We start from the raw sequence: 21,161 nt of genomic DNA on the forward strand, positions 1-21,161 counted from the left end.
GGGCCAAGATCTTTCCTCTCCCAGCCCTAAATGTTTCCGGCAAACGGTCCTCTGTCTAGGTTTTAGGGTAGGCTTCTGGACCCATTCGATACCCCTTTGCTTAACTGGCTGTGAAGTACCTTTTGGGCAACCCTGATGACTAAATGGCTTTATTACTATTGGCTCGAGATTCAGAAGTGGGTTTTTTCTTTTTCCTCATGGAAAAAGTGATCATTACTATTACTCACCTAATCCTGGGGTGATGACATGCCCGCTTATCCATGCTGAAATACAAGATGTACTATGCATCGCATTCTTGACGTCTTACTCACACTTGCCTCCGTTTCCGACAGGGCCCACCTCAGGCAGCCTGGGACCAGAACAGCGGCGAGACCAGACTTGTGGACGGGAGGACAGCATGGCGTCCATTGCAGAATACTATGCAGGGAAGAGTGTCCTCATCACTGGTGCCACTGGGTTTATGGGGAAGGTGCTGGTGGAGAAGCTTCTGCGTTGCTGCCCTGGCGTCAGCACTGTCTACGTGCTGGTACGGCCCAAGGCAGGACAGTCCATGCAGCAGCGTGTAAACGACATGATGAAGTGCAAGGTGAGAGAGGCGTTGACTTGACTTGAATGGTGATGACCTGTGATCTACATGACTGTTCTGTCGTATCCAGCAGTTTGGAATAGGCCTTGGGGTGTGACTTGCCCTTTGTCGTCTCTGTCTGGGTATTTGGTTTAATGTTCCCATTGACTGTCGCACATTTAGAGGCTATTGTCAGACCTGCCAGCAAGTGAAATGAGTGAATGTCTTTTTGGAGTTGAAGTTTTAATAAAGCTTGTAGAAGTGGGTGTGAGCTGGGGCTAGGCATGTTTGTCTTGATAAATGCTATTGATATGTAATACATTGAGTTCACAAAGTGTGGTATGGTGTCAAAAGTTGGGACTTTGTGGAATGGAATGTGTGTACTGTAGCAGTCTGAATGGAACGGTTCAATTGGGAAACTTCTGAAAGTGTTCTGTGCTGGAATACACTTCAGAAAAGCACTGATATGATGGCATGTGATGGGAACCTGTGCCTTGCACAGGTCCGCTCTCCCCCCCACTTGCAGGCAGGTGTGGTCAGCATGGTTGAAAGCAATTAAGCTTTGGTATGACATGTTGGACAATTGTCAACTGTTAAGCTGACTGGAGCAAGAGCAGGTCAGAGGATGCCTTGGCTGGCTTACAAGCGAACCCAGCTTGAGGTAATCTGAGAGCAGGTGCACGAGTCCAGCCTAGTGTGGTGGAGAGGTTGTCTGGACTGTTTCTATATACTTTTTTAGCAGATGGAATGTCTTAAGATGTGTTTAAGATATCTTTGGAAAATCCTAACAGATTAGTAGAATCTGATTAACTTCCATTTGGTTTATTAGAACTGCTTTGCTGTTGACTTCAAATCATGCTTCCGGTCAGCCTGAATGGTACTGTGGGTCCTTAGCATGTAGAGCTTTTACAGAAGCATATGTGAAACCTGCTGCATGTTTCTGCTTTCTAAGAGCGTGACTGCTGGCTGGAAGATCCGTCATCTACTTTATCTCCAAGATTTGAACGAGTTCAGTAATATCCTTGTAAAGTGGGGCAGACTTTCGGAACTGGTTGCCTTATTGTGTTAGTTGCCTTGTTTCATGGTTAATTGCAGGTTTAAGTGGTAAGACGTTAGCTTTTTCACGTCCAAGTGGTACGTTTCTAGCCATGTATAAAACCCCATCCTTGTGTGCTTAGAATGTAACAGCTCTGAATCTTTATATGTCAAAGCCATTTATCCTTTCATGGAAATGATTCCTGAAATGTTTCTAAGAAGCAGATACTTCAGAAACGGAAATGAAGGGCTATTTGTGACCATTCTGAATGACCTTTGATCGTTCTCTCCAGCGTGGCTCTCGTAGCACCTGTTGCTTAGTGACAGCCAGCCATCTTCATGAGCTCCCAAGCTTCACATTCAAAGTATATACACACTGTTGGAAAGACTGACAGTTAACGTCTTTCCTTTCCCAGCACCCTTTTGCCCCTCTGAGTTTTGTGATTGGTTTTGCCATTCCCCTGCCAGTTAAATCGAGTCCCAAAATATCAAGGCAGTGACACACCCGCTTGCTCCTGGTGCATTGTGGGAGATGGGCAAGTGTACATCTGGGGGTGTGGTGAATGTGAAGAATGTAGGATGGGGGTTTGGGGGGGGGAGGGGGTTGGCGCAATGCTGACCTTAGGGATACTGACGGTTTGTGGTATTCTGCTGACAAGGGCTGGGTGCTTTCCAGGCAATGGGGGGGGGGGGGGGGGGGGGGTCAGGCATGCAAAAGGCTGGCCAGGGAGATGACTGCGGTCCCTCCAACCAAACACTTGATCAGGCAGATTAACTTCCACTATTTTCTAATGGAGCTCTTGGTCTCCTTCAGCTTTCGGGCCTATGGCACAAAGCAAACTACTGGGCCTATTTTGGCACAGGTATGTAGATTCCTGCACAACAAGGTCTCTGGTTAAACAGGTTCCTGCCATAGTAGAAAGCCACACTTAAAACATGTTTGGTATCACAATGCCAAAGCGTGACTTGGACTATCTGCTGAAGGTGTGGTCTGTGTAGCCCTGTGCACCTGTGTAGCTGGCCTCCATACAAACTGGTCCCTGGAATTACTGAACCAGTATGGGTGTTGGCAGTAGAATCATGGCTTTTGGGTGTTTGCTCTTCCAAAGAGACTTTATCAGGATTCTTTATGTATGGTTTGTTTAGACTTCTGTAATAATACACAGCTGATCCAGCATAATCTTGAACCCTCCTTGTGTAAGAATTGGTCTCCCAATGTCTATTCATGATGAGGTGATTTGTAATACAGGTGGAGGAGCTGAAACGGGACAATGGAACTGAAACATCTGGTTCTAGACCACGATAATTTATTAGTATGGTGTAGGGCCTCCTTTTGTAGCCGATGCTGCATCAGTTCATTTTGGGAATGACAGATACATGTCCTGCAGAGTGGCCATTTTGAGCCATTCCTCTCGCAGTACCCAGGTCACTATGTGATGTTGGTGAAGGAAAATGTTTCCTGACTCACTCCTCTAAAACACCCCAGAGTGGCTTAATAATATCCAGATCTGGTGACTGGGCAGGTCATGGGAGATGTTTAAGTTCACTTTCATGTTCATCAAATCACTCTGTTGCCACGGTTGTTGTGTGTATTGGTGCATTATCATCCTGATACACGGCACCACCTTTAGAGTACAATGTTTGAACCACTGGGTGAGGATGGTCCTTCAAAATAGTTCAGCAGTCCTCGCCAGTGACGCACCCACCTAGAACAAGTTAGTGGGCCTAGGGAATGCCATGACATTGCAGCCCAAACTGTCATTGATCCACCCCCATGCTGCACTCTGGGTACGCAGTGGTCTGGGTGGTAAGCCTCTTTGGGGCTTCTCCACACCGAAGCTCTCCCAGATGTGGGAAAGACAGGGAAGGTGAACTTATCAGAGAACAAAACATGTTGTATACTGTCAACAGCCCAAGATTTTTCTGCTGGCACCATTGAGACGTACGTTTGGCATTGGGACAAGTGAGCAAAGATTTGGCCTCCTGTACATCAATGGTCCTCTTTGTTTCTTAATCCAGTTTGCAAGAATAATGGTAGGCCAGTAGTCATTAGAGATGCCGCTATATTTTTTCTATTCTGATACAAATATAAAAATTTTGAGTGTCTGCCTGCCATAACATTTACTAAGCTACTAAGCGTTAAATGAGATTTATATCAATTAGGACTGTCACTGTTAATTACATCAATAATCAAGTAATCTACCGATTTAATCTGACGATTCTTCAAGTAGTCGTTTATATATCATGTAATATAATGATACATTTAGGCACTCCAGTTCATTTAAGTTACATGTTTCTGGACAGTGGAAGGAAACCAGAAGATCGGCCAAAAAGCCACACACACACACACACACAGGGTGAACAGGCAAACTCCACACACACACACACACACACACACACACACACAGAGTGGCGGTGTGCGGTGACAGAGCTACTCAGTGTGACACCGTGCCGTCCTGAATACTAGGCATGCACAGTGTGTGATATTAATACTGACATGGCATTTCATACACATGTAATTGTCACTATGCAAGGACCGCGACAGTCTGCTGGGTTCACTTCAAACCATAATTTTTGGTTTGTGATACGAAACAAAATTCAGAACAGATTGCAATTTTTTTGTCTCCTCTTTTCAACATTACCTAGTATATGTATATTAAAAAAAAGTCTGAAGTTCACCGATTTTTGCACAAGCTCTCCATGACATCATTCTGCTCCGTGCTGTTTGATTCACTCATAGACTGTCTGGCGCGTTCGTAGAAAAGTGAAGAAGAACTGGTCACGAAAAGACATTCGTCTCCCGCTGTGTGGAAATATTTTGTATTCTACAGAGATGATATTGAGCAAAAGCAAGTGATTTGTCATTACTGCTTTGTCTGTTGCCACAACTAATGACCATACCACCAAATTATTTTGACAGATGTTGGTAGATAAGTTCTATTTGGCTATACAGTTCATTTTAAACTCTTAACTATGGCAAAAGCTTTATTGCAATGAGAACTTTTTCCAGTATTGTTCAGGTCTACTCAAGAACACACAATGCACTTACAAAAAATATATGGTTGTGTACCGAATTATGTAAGATGATGTGTTAGCAGCGATTATTTTGACATACAGTAAATTTAAGCATGATGTCAAAGTGAAACACAGACTAAGCTACTCTGAGAGGCTAAATGACTCATATTCATATTCATAGCTAACTTTGCATTAGTGGGTGGGTCTGTCAAGCCTGAATGTCTTTTTAGATTTACAGTGGTACCTCGGTTCTCGAACTTAATCCGTTCCGGAATCCTAAAAAGTTCAAGCTCTGATCGAATTTTTCCCATAAGAAATAATGGAAAACCAATTAATTGGTTCCCGGCCCCCCAAAATTACACCTAAATATGTTTTTTTTTTTTTAGCATTTAAACACAAAATGAACAGGACAAAACAAGAAGAGCATTTTTTTCTCAATGGCTTCCAAAACGATAAAGATCATATCCCAACATTACCCCTGTCCTGCCCCAATCGTCCGCACCTTCCGTGTGCCACGCCCCCTCATTAACCTCGTGTGGGATCCCCATGTGATCAGCTGTTTCTGGTTGTTGTCATTAGTCCTCTGTATTAAGTCCGCGTTTCAGTTTGTTTCCCCAGTCCGGTCATTGGGTGCCTTCGACTTGCTTACAGCGCTGGCTGAAAGAAACACATTCTGATCCTGACGCAATGCATTACGGTTAGATGCATTGCGACCTCTCACCCGGGTGCACAAACTGGAACCGCCTCCGTGACGATACACCTTTGCCCTTATTGGCTGAAGAGTTTAGTTACACGCATGACGTTTGTATCCCAGGCAGTTCCGATGCGTAATCTGCTATTTCTCCCGAATATCACGTAAAGCAGTGAGAACTGGTTTTCTGTTAATTTACCTGGTAAAATAAAGTTTAAATAAATGACATAAATGCTCTAATAGTACACGTAAGTTAGTGGTTTGTTTATTGTTAGTTACTGTAATGTTGTGCTGCTTTATTTGGTTAATCGTCCAGTCAGTGAAGAAGGCATTCAAGTAAGAATTGCATTGTAGTATGACTCATTTCCTGGGCGTACAATTTATATTAGGTCAGCGTTCACGGTTCAACTTCTGATATTCAGATCGAGTTCTAGGTCAAACTGGTTTGTTCGACTTTCAAGAAATTCGAGTTCTAGTGAGTTCGAGAACCAAGGTACCACTGTATTTGCATTGCAATGGTGCTGCGGTAATATTTCAGTTACATGTTGCAGTACTGACAGACGACTGCATTTTCATTCACTTTTAATGTGAAGTGCCATTATTAGAGTATGCTAAGAATAGGAATATGTGGTGATCACTTTACTCAAACAAACGCTATGCCACTACATTAAAGGAGGAAATCCATGCCCAACACGATTTACACAAGTCTGCTTTGTTTTATTTAGTAACAACTTTCGCAAAAATGAACACATTTCTTAAAGTGCACATTGTGCAACTGTTGCGATATATTACAGAACAAACAGAAATTTCACTGTATGCCCCAATGAACCATTTCTATTCAAAGTCTTCAGTACAAAATATACGATGGCGAACAGATAACTTAAATAATTAACCAAATTTCTGAAAGTATATAAATTTTACTGTGTTGAGACACACATGAAAAATCAGCACTAGCCTGACATGCATTGCACTGGATAATGCACAGTTACTGTTTCTACACAACCAACGTGACGCTCTGACACACGTGCATTAGCTATCACGTGAGCCTCACTTCTGTTTGTGATAGTTCTGGTTGGGCGGGACATATCTCTAATGGATAATCTGATCAGTTTCTTACTCAGTTTATCCAGTCCTATGGTTTTTGTCGATATCCACCTGAAACCGACAGTAAATATTGGATCGGTGTCATCTCTAATAGTCACTGGGAGAGAGATACTTTCCATGAAACCTCCTGACTTTGTACTATATGAATCTGTACTTATCTTAAGTGGTGGCTTGATGGACTTTGGATCTGAATCTAGCAGTGTCTCTGGCTGCTCTAGGCAACTTGGCTAATGGTAGCTCTCTTGCATCTTCTGCTAGTGCAGCCTTGCATTTGGGGTGGGTGATATGGCAAAAAGAAATCGCTGTTTATTCAGGCGGGATCGCAGTCCACGATCTTATCATGATTCTCTTTCATGTTGGTTTTTAAACCATTTTGCAAGTTACTGAGCAGTACAACCAAGCTAATTCCCTTATTTTAAAAATACAGCACAATAAAGATTCAAGATTCAAGAGGTTTATTCGTCACGTACACAGTTGTACACATACAACATGTAGTGGAATGTGACCCTGGTCACTCCGAGCAGCTGTGCATGATAACAAAATAATATAATAATGTAAGATAAAAAAATATATGAAATGTTCATCTGTACATAATCTATACATAAGTGATAGGTAAGAGGTATTTTGCTGTGCAATTTAAGTGCAATGTGCAAGAGGCCTGAGGTATGTGCCAACAATTTGGACAGTGTGAAAGCAGTACTCATAGGATATGTCATTGTTACAGCGACTGAAGAGTCATTGTAGAGTCTGGCGGAAGGCCTAGAGGCATTGAGTATTGTCCTGGTTTAGGAGCCTTATGACCTGAGGGAAAAAACTCCTCCTTGACCTTTCAGTTCTGGTCATAAGGCTGCGGAAGCGTTTGCCTGAATTCAGCAGGCAAAACAGAGAGTTTTTGGGGTGGGATGGATCCTTGGAGATTTTTGTTGCTCTGGTCTTACAGCGGCTGTTGTAAATGTCTTGTAGGGAGGGTAAGGCAGATCTGGTGCAGCGCTCAGCTGCTCTAACCACCCTCTGGGCTTTCCGGTCCTGGGCAGAGCAGTTCCCGAACCACGATGTGATGCTCATGGTCAGGATGCTCTCTACGGCAGCCGAGTAGAAGGCCTTTAGGACAGCAGGAGAGACCTTAAACCTCCTCAGCTGCCTCAGATGTTAGAGCAGCTGCCTCGCCTTGCTGACCAGAGTGCGTGTGTGTGTGGACCAGGTGAGGTCCTCCTGTAGGTGGACACCGAGGTATCTGAAGGTGCTCACCCTCTCCTCTGTAGCACCATTGATGTGGACAGGTGTGTGAGAGCCCCGCTGCCTCCTGTACTCCACAATCAGCTCCTTTGTTTTGCTGACGTTCAGCTGGAAGGTATGAAAACTTAAAAGACAAACATACTTGACTTTACTCTTTCAGGTGTTTCCTTTGATTTGGTTAAAAAGGTTCCTCGTGTTGCCATCTGACGTGCAAACCTTATCTTTGCAAATCTTGCAAGCTTAGCTATTACTTGTTCGTGTTGATTTTGGAAAATGCAAACAAGTCGCATATTACAAATGTCAAATTCTTTTTAGGGTTCCAATTCCTCAGTGCATGAGAATTGGTGAATTGTATCTCGGGGGGCAGATTAGTTCATTCTACACTGTAGTTTACATTCAGATACACAAACCCAGGTCCGTTGTGCAGTCGCCCTGCTGTTGGGTGAACCTTCAAACCACTGATGAAGCTGCCAGCTCCCAGTTTCTATCGCCTTCTGGTGTGTCTCCTTGTCTCTTCCCTGCCAGGTGGTCCTGGGGCCCTGAGAGCTGGTCTGGTGTCATGCCTTCACCTCCTGCTTGCTGGCCCTATTTTATGCTTCCCTTCATCTCCACTGGTTGTGAGCTTGTCAGGCCTGAAGACGGCCGTAGCCTGAGATGGTCAATCTCGCCCATCTCCTTTACGCTGGGCAGACTGGATAAACGTCCCCCCTTTCTGCAACATTATGGTGGAATCTTGTACCATTAGCTCCCTCTCTTTTGGGTTGGGTCTGTTTTGCATTTTAAAGTTGTTTCTCTGTAATGGGACACCTGCGTTACACCAGTCCATTTCGGTTAATCATTCGGTTTATTGTGGGAGTGGTGCATAATCAGCGGTTACACCTGTTTTAAACATCGGTCTGAGATGGGTGTGAGCTAGGAATTAGCCTGAAGCTTGGAATGGGTGAATTATATGGACAACTTCTACACTGTAGGCCACCAGGAAACGCTATCTCTGCTCTCTCTCTCTCTCGTGTCCTAAAAAGCATGAGCAGTCCATTATTTTCCAGCTGGAGCTGAACCCAGGTGAGATTGTCTGAGTCCATCCGTCTGTCTTTCCCTCTGTAGCTGAAAGCTGTGGGGTGTTTGCCCTTTAGAGCTTTTTCTATCTGAATGGAGCTGGCAGAAGTTCTCTGAGGTGTGCTCGGAGATCCGCCCATGACCCTAACGCCTGCAGCACCGTTCGCTGTCATGTCTTGTCAAACTCTTGTTGGCATTCATTTCTAATTCATTCAGGCTGCGCTTTCACAAAGGATGGATTCTCCACACCCGGGAGGAGTCGAGAGCAGTAGTGAGCATCTGAGTCTCGTTTGATTGTCCTCCATGAATGTTTTGGCCTATTTGCCGACACCTGTCTGGACTGAAGGCACGGTGTTGTACATCCGCCCCCCCAAACAGTCCTGGAGCTAAATATCAGTGCTTGTTTTGTGTGCTTTTGGTCTGTAAAATGGCAAAGGAGCAGCCCAGAAGTGTGCCACACTCCTGGCTCCATTAACTAGCCCCTTTGGCACGGTGCGAGATTGACATGACTCTAGCCGGCTTGTTAAGTAAACATGAATCTTTCCGGCCTTTCGATTCTTTATTTCCCATGGTGATGTTACTTACAGTGCATTTAGCTCTTAAAATGTACCGGATGGCTCGATGTTTGGACAGTATTTACTGTGCATTCACTGCCAGCATTTCCCTATGAATTAAGCTGGGCAATAGGCCATGCATTGTATAATTGGCCTGTAAATGAATGGGTCTTTGCGGAAGATGTAAGCTGGCACCAAGTGGTACGCCCCTGCTCTGATCTGGAGGCCTTGTGATGTAGGACTACCCACTTGTAGAGGCCCCCTGTGTGTAGGAGATGGGGGGCGGGATTTCTTGTGTATCAGAACTGATACCTTGTATGGAATTAGCCCCGTCTTGTTCTTGAGGCTTATCTTGCATTTTAAGCCTTGGAAGCATGGTTAGAGTCGCAGGCCTTGGCCTTGCTGTGTGTGTGTGTGTGTGTGTGTGTGTGTTTTTTTGGCGGTAAAATAGATAACCATTTATTTTTGTTTTGTTTTTTTATGAGGTTAAAACTGAAGAATCTGCTCTCCATCTGGATACAAGTTTGACATGACAAAACTGGTGAAAAGTCTTTCCATGTTTTAACCACTAAACGTAAAATAAAAGATATAGCTAGTAACTGACCTAAGTTACATGACTGACAACTACAGATGTCCAACTGATTGTCCAGGAACTGGAATCGGTCGATTTTCAGTGTGCTCATTCCGGACCAGAGACCGGTATTTCCGATACCGAATCGTTCCTTTTTACAGATGCACCACACGTGATACACAGAGCAGAGGTGAAATTGTAAAGTTGAACTTTCTTTTATTATGAAAATAAAATTTTACAAATTCGGAGATTGCAATCGGAGCATCTCCACTGACAACTCGACTGACACTGACAGGCTCGAGTCACAAATTTGATGACTTGTGACTCCACAGAAAAAATGATGGAAAGGCTTGGACTCAACTTTGGACTTAAGGGCTTATGACTTGAGATTTGACTCGGACTTGCAATGTTTTGACTCGACTTGACTTGGACTCGCCAAGGAGTGACTTGTTCCCATCCCTGGAGCTAACTAGAGCAGGCCGGAAGTGTTGTGGAGAGCATTTACGCCCCTTGAGTGGTGTCATTCGTCGGTGTGCACAGTCCCAGCTGAGCTTCCTCAGGAACTCTGGTGGCTGAACCTATGTAGACGCATAGAAAGATGTGCCTCTGCTTCAGCAGAAGCTCACCAGCTGACTGGTACAGAAATGAATGTCTGATCTTATACATACGCTGTGGGTATATGCTTATGCTAAGCCATGAAATACCTAAAAACAGTGAATATTCACATTGGCTTCCGGAAAATGTTAATCAGGTTGCCTTTAGTGAGGTGCGGTAAGCAGGCCTGTTTCACTATGGTGTGAAGCTTAATCACCGCTTCAGATGAGCAGGGTGAGCAGATTCCTCCCATAAACCCCCTCAGACCTGGCAGGCTTGCAGTTTGACACTAATCTGTCACTTCTAAGAGTGCAGCTTCATGTCCACTGACACCTTTCGGTTAATTAACGTCCTTGATTTATGTTTTGAATATTGTGTTACGGGGAGGTAATTAATCAGTTCAACGGCTGCTTCTGCTGAATGTGAATGTGTCTCTCTGGCCTGCCTGGGAAGGGGTGATTTTAAGGTCTTCTGAAGGTGGCATGCTCGGGGTCTGCTTCAGACTTTTCATAGCAATAGGATCCAGTCTGAGTAGCCAAAAGCCTGCTGGTCATGTGATTGGGGTGCCAGAAGTCTGGCTGTCATGTGATAGGGGTGCCAGAAGTCTGGCTGTCATGTGATACGGGATGCCTCACTGGTATTTATTACCTGCCTCAAAATAATCAGGCGAGTGTTTTTTTTACTATCGTCAGGTGCTAAAACGTTTGGGCATAGGTCCCGTGTGTGACGGACGAGTGTCTATCTCTAAACAGCCGCATTGTATTCTCAGTCTCTGAACCATGAACATTTCCTACAGCAGAAAAGTTCTGGAATTGCTCGACCTGTCTGCTCCTCTGCATGGGAGGAGGTGGCAGGAGTTAGTGGTGCGTGACCAGGCCTCCTCTCGCTCCTGTTGCAGTCGCGCTTGCATTTTTTATTTTATCTCCCTGGTTTACGGTATTTGGTATGGTGTGTCCCCTCATGGTATAGAGTTGAAGCGGCGTTTCCTATATTTGACACTATAAAAGTGTTAGGAATTTGTCAGTTTCTCTCCGCCGAAGAGGACATTGCGTTCCGGCAGCTGGTGCTTCCCTTTGAGAAGTGTTGCTTGCATGTGTTAGTGTCTCCACCTTTGTTTACCGACATGGCTGAAAGATCTGAGTTTTCCCATAAGCGACAGACATCCAGTCAGACTGTCTTAAGCGTGGAGGTTATTGATTCTTTATATTACCTCTTCCATCTTCACTAGAAGACAGCTGTTGAAACATTAGGTATGTTAGGCACTGCTTGGAGATCTCGTGTCTAAAACGGTGCAGACCCTAAGATTTCCCTTGAACTTCTTGGTTGCGGAGCTCTGCGTTGAAGCCCTACCTCCCAGAGACACACGTGGAGATGAATTGAGACGGCAGAGTACAGGGAGAGAGGAATTGATGCGCTTCATGTTACATCATGTTTTTTCATAGGCTGCAAAGCGTCCCCTCTCATTATCCAAGGGGCAGAATCACATGACGCGTCTGAGGGCAGTAAAGGGAAATGTGTTCTGTAATTATACATCCCAGCCCGATATTATCCTATTCAAATTCCAGCGGCTGTAGGAAATGCGGACTGGAGCTGTCAGTCCTGCCATTTTGTCACCTCTCTGTGCTAATGAGTGCACTCTCCTTTGTTAGCTTAGTCCTTGTTTGGTCTAATCCCAGAATGGGGGTTGCTGGCTACCTGTCATCTGTCCTTCAGACCCTTGGCTGAGCAGGCTGGTCTGGGGTGACTTGTGGGTTGGGTTTAGCTGGGGTTTATGTGGCTCGGCCTGGGACACGTGTTCTAGTCTTACTCATTGCTCAGAAAGAGACAGTACTGGTTTGGCCACTATGGGTAAAAATATCTTGCGTTCTGAATGGGTTTGTGCTGCTGTTGCACAATTCATGACGTGAAGCCGTTTGTCTCTTTGAGGTCTCATTTTTCTTTTTCTTTTTTAATTGGATGCATACTTTTAAGTAAACTTAAAACCAAAGTTGCTCGTCTCTGGTGACGTGACCAGCTCCGCCCCGACTTCCCTTCCGTTATCAGCCTGAGCCCCAGCTGTGCTCTGACTATCGATGTCCCGGGTCCAGTGGCGCTAGCCTGTGCTTGTCACCGAGCAGCTGCATCGCCCGCACCAGTTAACGCACACGCACAATTGTCCCTTTCACGGCTGCGGAACCTTCCACAGGCCGGCAGGGAGGAGCGGCGGGGCCGACCAATCAGCCGGCATCCCCTCACCGCCTTCCCCACTGTATATCCGTACAGGACACTCCGCGCATTCCGAGGATTTAACCGAAACCCACACAATGCAGCCTGTATTCCTGCTGGTTGTCAGTTCCTAAACAAAGGGTTCACCTCGCTTGGCCTTCCCAGAAATCCTTCTCCCTAAAAATAGCTCTGCTCTGATCTCGTATGTCTTCATTTCCACTTGGCCAGCCAGCAGTGCACGGCCTCAGCAGGGCTGTGGAATTCCGTCCGTGAAGTGGGCGAGCGACACATGGAGGGAATCCGAGCCCTTTACCCTCTTCCTCCTTCCATCCCTGCCCCCCCACTTCCCCTGGGAGCTGAGTCTCGTATCCCCCCCCCCCCCCCCATTAGCACCCTGCCAGGCTATCCCTCCTGGCACACGCCCTGACCACCCTCTGGCTCGCCTGACGTGTACCAGCTTTGGACTCCTCTCACAGATGGCATCTGGCTTTAGGAATGTACCTTCATAAATGTTTTGGGAGATTAAAGGCCTCATCCGTGCATGAGGGCTGATTACATTTCTGCTTCGCTTACTGTGTGGTATGACCCCTGCTGGTGAACGCAGAGTGTCTGCTGTGCCTCAGTAATATTATGGAAATGTTTATTGTTATGGCGTGGGGGTGGGCTAGATGTACTGTGAAGTTTCACCACTTCCTCAGGAAGACGAACTACGGGTGAAACGAGTGGCTGCTCCTTGATAAAGGCGTGTGTTGCCATGGTAATAATTCATGCTGAGGTACACACTGCTGACTGACTGTTTTTATCCTTTCACTGTTTCTGTTGTGACCGTCTCTGGGTGTAACGGGTCTATACCTGTCACACGCTCCATAACTATTAGTAAAACAATTTGGTCATCATCATTGGGAAAAACTCCAAACCACCTGTTTTATTTTACTCTCTTCTACCTATGGATTTTAAAACGGCATGATAAAAATCAAAAAATATTTTTAGGACATAACGCCCAGCCCTAGCGCGCGTGTGTGTGTGTGTGTGTGTGTGTTAGTGTTACAACACTGTCCTTTATCTTGCATTGGTCAGTGGAAGAATGGAGGCTTTTGTACTGCAGGATGTCACCGGTTGCTGGTCAGCACCACCTGCCCACTCAAGCGCCTTCCAGTGCACGATTTTTTACTTCTGCTGATCTGGAGTCTCAAGACACTGTGGTCTTTTATAGAATGTTAGCGGCCGGTGACTCATGGCCGGAATGTTTTACCTGAAATCAGCAGGTTTTCTGTGGTACAGGTGTAGTGAAATGCGGCCTCCTTGCGTCTTTGTGCAGCTTTGCTTCTGACACGCTATGTTCAGCTGTCTCTGTCCGGGAGCTCTGCCTGGATGGTCTGTATCAAGTGGCTGCATCTGGAATGTTCTGTGTAGGCCGTCCTTCACACACATACCAGGACCCATGTGCAGGGCAACATTCCACCACCACGTGGCTCCGTAAAGTAGCACAGGAATGTGTGTGTGTGTGTGTGTGTGTGTGCGCGAGCGGGTTTACCTATCCTTATGGGGACACAATGTCCCCATAACGTGATAAATATCCATTTTTTTCCCTTATGGAGACGGTTTGCTGGTTCCCATAAGGGAAAACTCTATTTTATAAAAATTGATGACTGCTATGGAAAAACTAAAAATGCTTGGTTACTTTTGGTTATGGTTAGGGCAGGGTGGGGGTTAAGGCTGTCATAGTTAACTTTAGCATTTTTCCCATAGAAGTGAATGAGCGGGCCCCATAAGGATAGATATACCTGACGTGTGCGTGTGTGTGTTAGAGCTTAGATCGGGCCCAAAAAATTAAACCCGATCCTACCCGAGCCCGTGCACCTTGTGTCCGAGCCCGACCCGGTCCGACACATTAACTGTAATTATGAGCCCGAGCCCGATTTAAACCCGACTATTTTTTAATACGTGAGCCGTTGTAACAGACGTTCTCAACTACAATTCTAAGTTGTTTGAACTACAGAAATTAGTTTAGATTTATCTTAATGAAAAATGCAACAAGGACGAAGCATGTAAACTGCATTGTTTGTTTATTCAGAATGGATCGCAAATAGATCCGAATGAAAAAAAAACGTGAACAATGATAAACACAGAAAATGAACAAGTAATTAACTTTGGATGGCATATTTAATAAATATGATAAGTTTTAGAATATTTTTAAACAAAATAGGTAATAGCGGAACTGTTCTGATGTCCGCAATTATTGAGACACGTTTAGAAGAAAAGCACGTTTTCACTTATCCAGTTCGCTTGCTGCTGGAACCAGTTTGTGTGCTCGGCATCGAACTTTAAGTAAAGGGTTAAGAAAAAGGTTAAATCCTTCCGTAAGCAGCCAACGAGGTATGTGTTAATTAAGTTTTAGTTAAGTTTGTTGTATTTAGCCATGTAAATGCTAACTGAGGTTCGTGTTAACTGTATATGAATTCTCTAAGCTGTCTTTATTGTTATTTATGTTTATATTTCATTTGAATTTCAATGTTTGTTAGCTAATATTGTAAGTAAATGTGCTTGATTTTGTGTTTCCGTATCTGTATTTAGTTCTCACGTCTGCCATGATTGTGATAATAACGAAGCCACTGTCTTTCGAATAAACCGTCGGCTCAGTTAAATGCAAAGGACTCTTGTGCTCGTGTCTTACGGGAGGGAGCTACATTTATAATTATGGCATAGCTCTCCACCCATTTAGGCTAATTAAGTAATGATTTATAAAAAAAAAAACCCACACACAAATGCTTGATCATGGCCCCGCCCAGCCCGGCCCGGCCCGAAGATAGTGGCAGGAAATATCGACCCGACCTGGGTCGGGTCAAGTCTGGGCTCGGCCTCGGGCAGAGAATCTAAACTCTAGTGTGTGTGTGTGTGTGTGTGTGTGTGTGTGTGTGTGTGTGTGTGTGTGTGTGTGTGTGTGTGTGTGTGTGTGTGTGTGTGTGTGTGTGTGTGGGGGGGGTTCTCTGTCACTTCTCTCTGTTGTATTTGATACGGTTTGATATTCCTTTGGTTAGCCCATATAACATGGGGGTGATTGATCAAGGAGGCTGGTACTACATTTTGTTGTACTTGTGTTTTCTCGCCTGCACAATGAGGTTGGAAAAAAAATCCTTGATTAGTACTGTGCCAGCTCAGCTAACAGCATCTCCAGAAGCCAGTTTCCCCAGAATGATGAATGGTGGCAGGACAGCCGTGACCAGTTGGGAAAAGTGCCAACACGGAAACGAGAAGCTCGTCTTCCATGAGTTACCTACGGGAAAGTGGTCATTAATGTAGCTACTCATGGTCACATGATGTAGCAGTTCTTGGTTCAGTCCCACTCACTTGGAGGACTGTGGTTCTTTTGAATGTTTGACTTTCAGTTAAGGCCACATTTTCAGAACATCACTAATGCTCCATGCGCGCTTATGCAAACATGCATGAATTTGCCACACCTGGAATTCAAACTATCCCATTCCCGTAAGATGTAGGCTCCTGTGATGGATTACTTGAGGCTGTGGAGGGTCTCATGTGGCAGTGTTCTTGTGTTGCAGCTGTTTGACCGCGTGCGGGAGGACAACCCGGACTTCCACAAGAAGGTGGTACCGGTTAGCAGCGAGCTGACCCAGCCCGGCCTGGCCATCAGCCCACAGGACATCACCAAACTGGCCGCCTGCGTCAACGTAGTCTTCCACTGCGCCGCCACCATCCGCTTTGATGAGCCTCTCAAGTGAGTGTTACTTGTGGTTTCGGAGAGACTAACTAAACCCCTGCTCACTCCAGCAAACTTAGATGATTATCATGCATTTTTTATTTATTTATTTTTTTAAAACCACTTGGATGATTTACTGGAACATTTCAGAGGACACGACTACTCTGCTTCTGGGAGTTTAACCAGCACCCCCCCCCCCCCCAGTAATGGGTCATCCCCTCAACTGGGAATTGACCCTGGAGAGTTCCGTATCTTAACTTCTGGAAAGGGCTCATCCACTAATTGTGTCCTCGAGCTTGGTTTTGCTATATTTCCGTTGGAAAGTGTACCCCTTCTGAATTCTCTATAGTCCCAAGCCAGCAGGTCCACCCACATGATCCAGACAGGAAGACAGTAAGAGAGGTCATTATTAAAGTCAGGTGTTCGTGCTGCGGATCTGCAGTGGGGGTGGCTTGATGATCCGAAAGCTAGGAAGTGTGTGGTTATCTGTAGCCGAGCTGACCGTTATCATATCCATTGGGCGCTTTCACACTGAAGTTCTGGAGCCTTGTTTCTGGTTCCGAGTTCCTGGGTTGTCTCAACTGGGAACTTTTTTTTTTTTTTTTGTAGCTCCTGACCACTTTTGTGTGTCACTTTCACACCTAAGAACAGGTACTGGGACCTTTATGCTAAATGCGTTTTTTGCATGCACCATAAGTTAAACTTCACACACAATTTCATATGAAACTACACCTCCACCCCAAAACAATGGGAAATAAACAAGAAGTTTTGTTAGTTATTGGGGGGATTAATCACGATTAAAAACAGGGCCTTTTATTTATTTATGCAACCTGTGGCGCATTTACAATTCAATGCTAAATCTGACCACTAGATCGATCTTTAGTTTTCTGCAGAATAAACGATGTAACATTATCTCGCGTTTTTCACCGCTTGCACTGGCAGTTAATAAACAAAACATATGTTGGTTACAACAACAATAAACAATAACATTTTCCAATGCATAAACACAAAGTCGCAAGTAAGAGGGTATTTATTTATGCAGGAAATGTAATTGAGGTACAAAAATGAATTCCGTCTGCTGAAGTTTTGCTCCACCAGTACTGTCTCTGCACTTCCGCATAACTTACAAGTTAACGCCATTGCTTGTGGTCAACCAGTCAGCAAGATATCACTGTAGGTGCCTCCCGGGTAGTGTTTGTGTTCGGACAACAAGTACCTAGTCGGGAGTAGGGAAGGGTTCCAGACGCTGCCTTTGAGGAACTATAATCGGGCCGAGTTCCTGCAGTGTGAACATGACAGAAGTTCCTGGTTCCGGGAAAAATGTTCTGGTTCCTGAAAGTTGCTGCAGTGTGAAAGCATCCATTGTTGACTTACTTTGAGGTGATACAAATTTACCTGGATGTCAAGCTATTTCTTAAGCTTGACACCAGGTTTAGCAAGGTGTTAATCAGCCATTGGATTTGGATAAATGGCTTTTGTTTAGCCCTTGTTTTCATCAGTATGACTCTGTAGGCTGACTTGGGTCTAACGACCTACAATTCAGCTCCCTTTGAACAAAGTGGAGTGTTTAGGGTGGTGGATTTTAGGGTAATCACTGCATGCAAGGGCCTGTTGAGGGATCTTGCTGCATAGTCCAGTCTCCTTGGTGGTTTCTATTTAAAGCCGTAATTGTTTAAGTGACTTTTCCCTTTAGATGCAAACACTCACTTGCTTCTGAAACAGTCAACTGAGTTTTGTGCATCTGACTGAGGACAAACTGCTTATCTGGACAAGGGCTTAAGTGCTGTACTTACCCTGGAAGCATACAAGACACCCCATAATAAGCAGAGTTGTGAGAAGCGGGCACTGCACCATCGCCTCTCTTCGATTTGTTCTTGTATAGAGGCGCTGTGTTGAGATGATGGAAACGACAGGCCTTGGTATGTTTGCCTTCGCAAAGACCTTGAGGATAAGTCTTGGTCTCGCGTACATTGGGTGCAAGGAAGCTTAATGGGCACTGTGGTATATGACTGCTGTCTTCTGGAGGAAAAGCATTGTTTGACTGATTCATTCTCCACTTGGGACATGCCAGGGTTCTGGCCTGTGGTCCTTGTCACTCTCATGTCAGAGTGGTCCCATGACTGGTGGAGATTTAAGCCAGCCAAAGCCGCCTTCTCTTTGCAGTTACTGTTGCTCTAATCCCATTAATCATATTTTCCTCATACTGATATGGTATGTTCTAGAAAAGACATCTAAATTAAAGTGGAATCTAGACTGGAGGCATGGAGGAGGGAACACTGTGTTCTGGTCCAGTGTCATGTGCCCCCTAGTTGTGATGTGCTGCCACTGAACCCTCTGCTCTCTTCATCCACCTCTCCATCAGACACGCCCTCCAGCTAAACGTCATTGCCACGCAGCAGCTGTTGAGTCTGGCCAAGCAGATGCAGAACCTGGAGGCCTTCGTCCACATCTCCACCGCCTATGCAAACTGCAACCGTAGACATATCGATGAGGTCATCTACCCCCCTCCCGTGGAACCCAAGAAGCTGATTGACTCTCTGGAGTGAGTACTGAGTAGCCACGGGTTGATCCTTCCCTCTGCATGTTACCCACAATGCACCTCTGCTTGTACATTACTCTCGTCTTGTACAAGTTCAGAGCAGCACAGGCTTAACCTTGCTGTGTCGCCCTAACCCCAGGTGGATGGACGATGGCATGGTGCGTGAGATCACGCCCCGCCTCATCGGGGAGCGACCCAACACCTACACGTACACCAAAGCACTGGCAGAGTGTGTGGTCCAGCAGGAGAGCGACAAGTTGAGTGTGGCCATCATACGGCCTTCCATCGTGGGTGCCAGCTGGCAAGAGCCCTTTCCGGTGAGCATCCTGAAGCTGCCACCCTCACCCAATGACCCGGATTCATGTACACATGTCATACTGGTGATGAAACACCATTCACTTTGCTCATTGGTTGAAACTTGTGGCAATCATGACATCATCAGCTACTTTCACTAAGGTGGGCAAAGCTTGTTTTTAAGTTCTTTTCCGAGACACTCTGTGGGTAAATCTAAAGGTTTATGGTCTTTGGCACCATGACCCACTCATAGCTGTAATTCCATTTTTGTTTTACGCTCTGGTGTTCATTGATTGAGGCTGTTGATGTCCATTCCATGCCAAAGGTTTCATAGTGGCTGCGTTAGCCTGATCTCATGGTCATCACTAACAACGAATGGTCTGGTGCTTCTCCAGCTCCCTGGCATTGGGCTAGGAGCTTGCAGAAAAGGCTGTTGGTTGCTGTGGTCAGCAGACTTCTCCCCGGTGGTTTTCATGGCTCAGGATGCCTGTAGTTTCTAATGTGCTTTTGCAGCTGGTGTATCAGAGCTGTAATCCTGAATGATGGCGAATGGTAACTGCTGGATTAAAAGGACTCTGATAGCAAACCGCTGATGTGTGTCGCTTGAAGGAGTCTGGCTTGTACGAAGCAGCCTTTTGCTGTAATGGCTCCGTTTTCTGCCCTAAAGAGGCACGAACCGGACCCTCGAGGTTTCCTGCTTGGCATCACATTAATGATGCTGTGGCCTTAGCAGGGCCGATCCTCGATAAAGGCATAAGAGGCCATAATTAACACAGGGGGGCCAAACTTATCCAATGATGTTTTGAGTCGGTGAGTGACGGGCCAGTCAGCTTTCAGCTGGGACCAGTGCCCCTGTGGGCCCGTCCCAATATATATGCTCCTGAGCCTTGCATTTAGTTTGCCACCCGGAAAGGGTGTGTTATCGGTAATGAAAGTGTTTGTTTTCATGGCATGATGGATTTGTCTTGATTTAAATAATGTAGAAAAGCCTGCTGGTGCTTCAGTGTGCCCAGGCTGAAGGGCCGGCTTGTGTCAGAACGGAGGGTCCAGCTGGTTCTGGCTTGAACCCGGGTCTGACATCAGCAGGTGTCCCACCTGCAGCCCAGAGAGCGCTTGTTAAATTGGTGATGTGACGGGTGTCATTGGAGGTGTCTGGTTTCACGGCCTGCAGTGTCCCTGGGGGCTGCCAGTGACATTATGCTTAATGGGGGGGGGGGGGGGGGCGTAAATCCCATATGCAAGGCTTGACAGGCCACGTGGCTCCCCTACCGGCGCGGGACGAGTTTTGCGCAATACAGTGCCTGTCCTTCCCTGGGGAGGGAGGCGGTTGACGTTTATACACGGGCGTGTCGTGGGACTATTACCATGGCAACACTGCCTGTTCTGAGATGCTCGTCGATGTTTCTGACGGTGGAACGTGGGGGAGGATGAGCCATTGCTAATGTAATTTATTACAGTGCGTTAAATATGTTTTACTTCAGTTCATTAGCTGATGAATAATTATATTCCGTTACTTTGCAGGTTAGTTTTCCTGTTTTGTGCAGAAGTGTATTTAGGTAAAATGACTGTGACTTGGTATGTTGCTAAGTGCTTGACTGTGACTGCAGGGCCAGGTGCTGAAGCTTGTGGCCCGTTGGGTCTGGGAGGGGCAGCTCACAGAACACGCACAGGGTGGGGCGCTCAGAGATTCCTTTAATCCTTTATCCCTGTGAGGGTCCCCTGTAGCAACCCGCTGTCCCCGACAGCCCATAATGCTCATGAATAACCCACAGTCTGAGAAACACCTCAGTCTCTTACATGTGGTTTCATGCATTTTTAATGATCTAATCGATGTCTGTAGTTTTGTTTCCCCCCCCCCACCGACGCAGTAAGACCCTGTGTTTTCACTCCTTAGGGCTGGATCGACAACTTCAACGGGCCGAGTGGGGTCTTCATCGCGGTGAGTCCCTTCCCGATGGCCCTTTGTCTCTTTGGCAAGCCTAGAATG

The 21,161-nt window shown here is 45.8% G+C and overlaps 1 protein-coding gene across 5 annotated transcripts in view; it reads left to right on the forward strand.

Moving 5' to 3' along the window:
* The window catches only part of LOC111843395 (fatty acyl-CoA reductase 1-like), a 43,883-nt gene that overhangs the window by 12,956 nt on the left and 9,766 nt on the right, over nucleotides 1-21,161 (forward strand). For all 5 annotated transcript variants that reach the window (XM_023810946.2, XM_023810947.2, XM_023810948.2 and 2 more), the window contains exons 2-6: nucleotides 333-586; nucleotides 16,184-16,359; nucleotides 18,704-18,883; nucleotides 19,020-19,197; nucleotides 21,069-21,113. In XM_023810946.2, coding sequence (XP_023666714.1) covers nucleotides 398-586; nucleotides 16,184-16,359; nucleotides 18,704-18,883; nucleotides 19,020-19,197; nucleotides 21,069-21,113 — 768 coding nt within the window. In that variant the 5' untranslated portion in view covers nucleotides 333-397. The remainder of the gene's footprint in view (nucleotides 1-332; nucleotides 587-16,183; nucleotides 16,360-18,703; nucleotides 18,884-19,019; nucleotides 19,198-21,068; nucleotides 21,114-21,161) is intronic.

The sequence above is a fragment of the Paramormyrops kingsleyae genome, chromosome 3, assembly GCF_048594095.1.
Source record: "Paramormyrops kingsleyae isolate MSU_618 chromosome 3, PKINGS_0.4, whole genome shotgun sequence".
Taxonomy (NCBI): domain Eukaryota; kingdom Metazoa; phylum Chordata; class Actinopteri; order Osteoglossiformes; family Mormyridae; genus Paramormyrops; species Paramormyrops kingsleyae.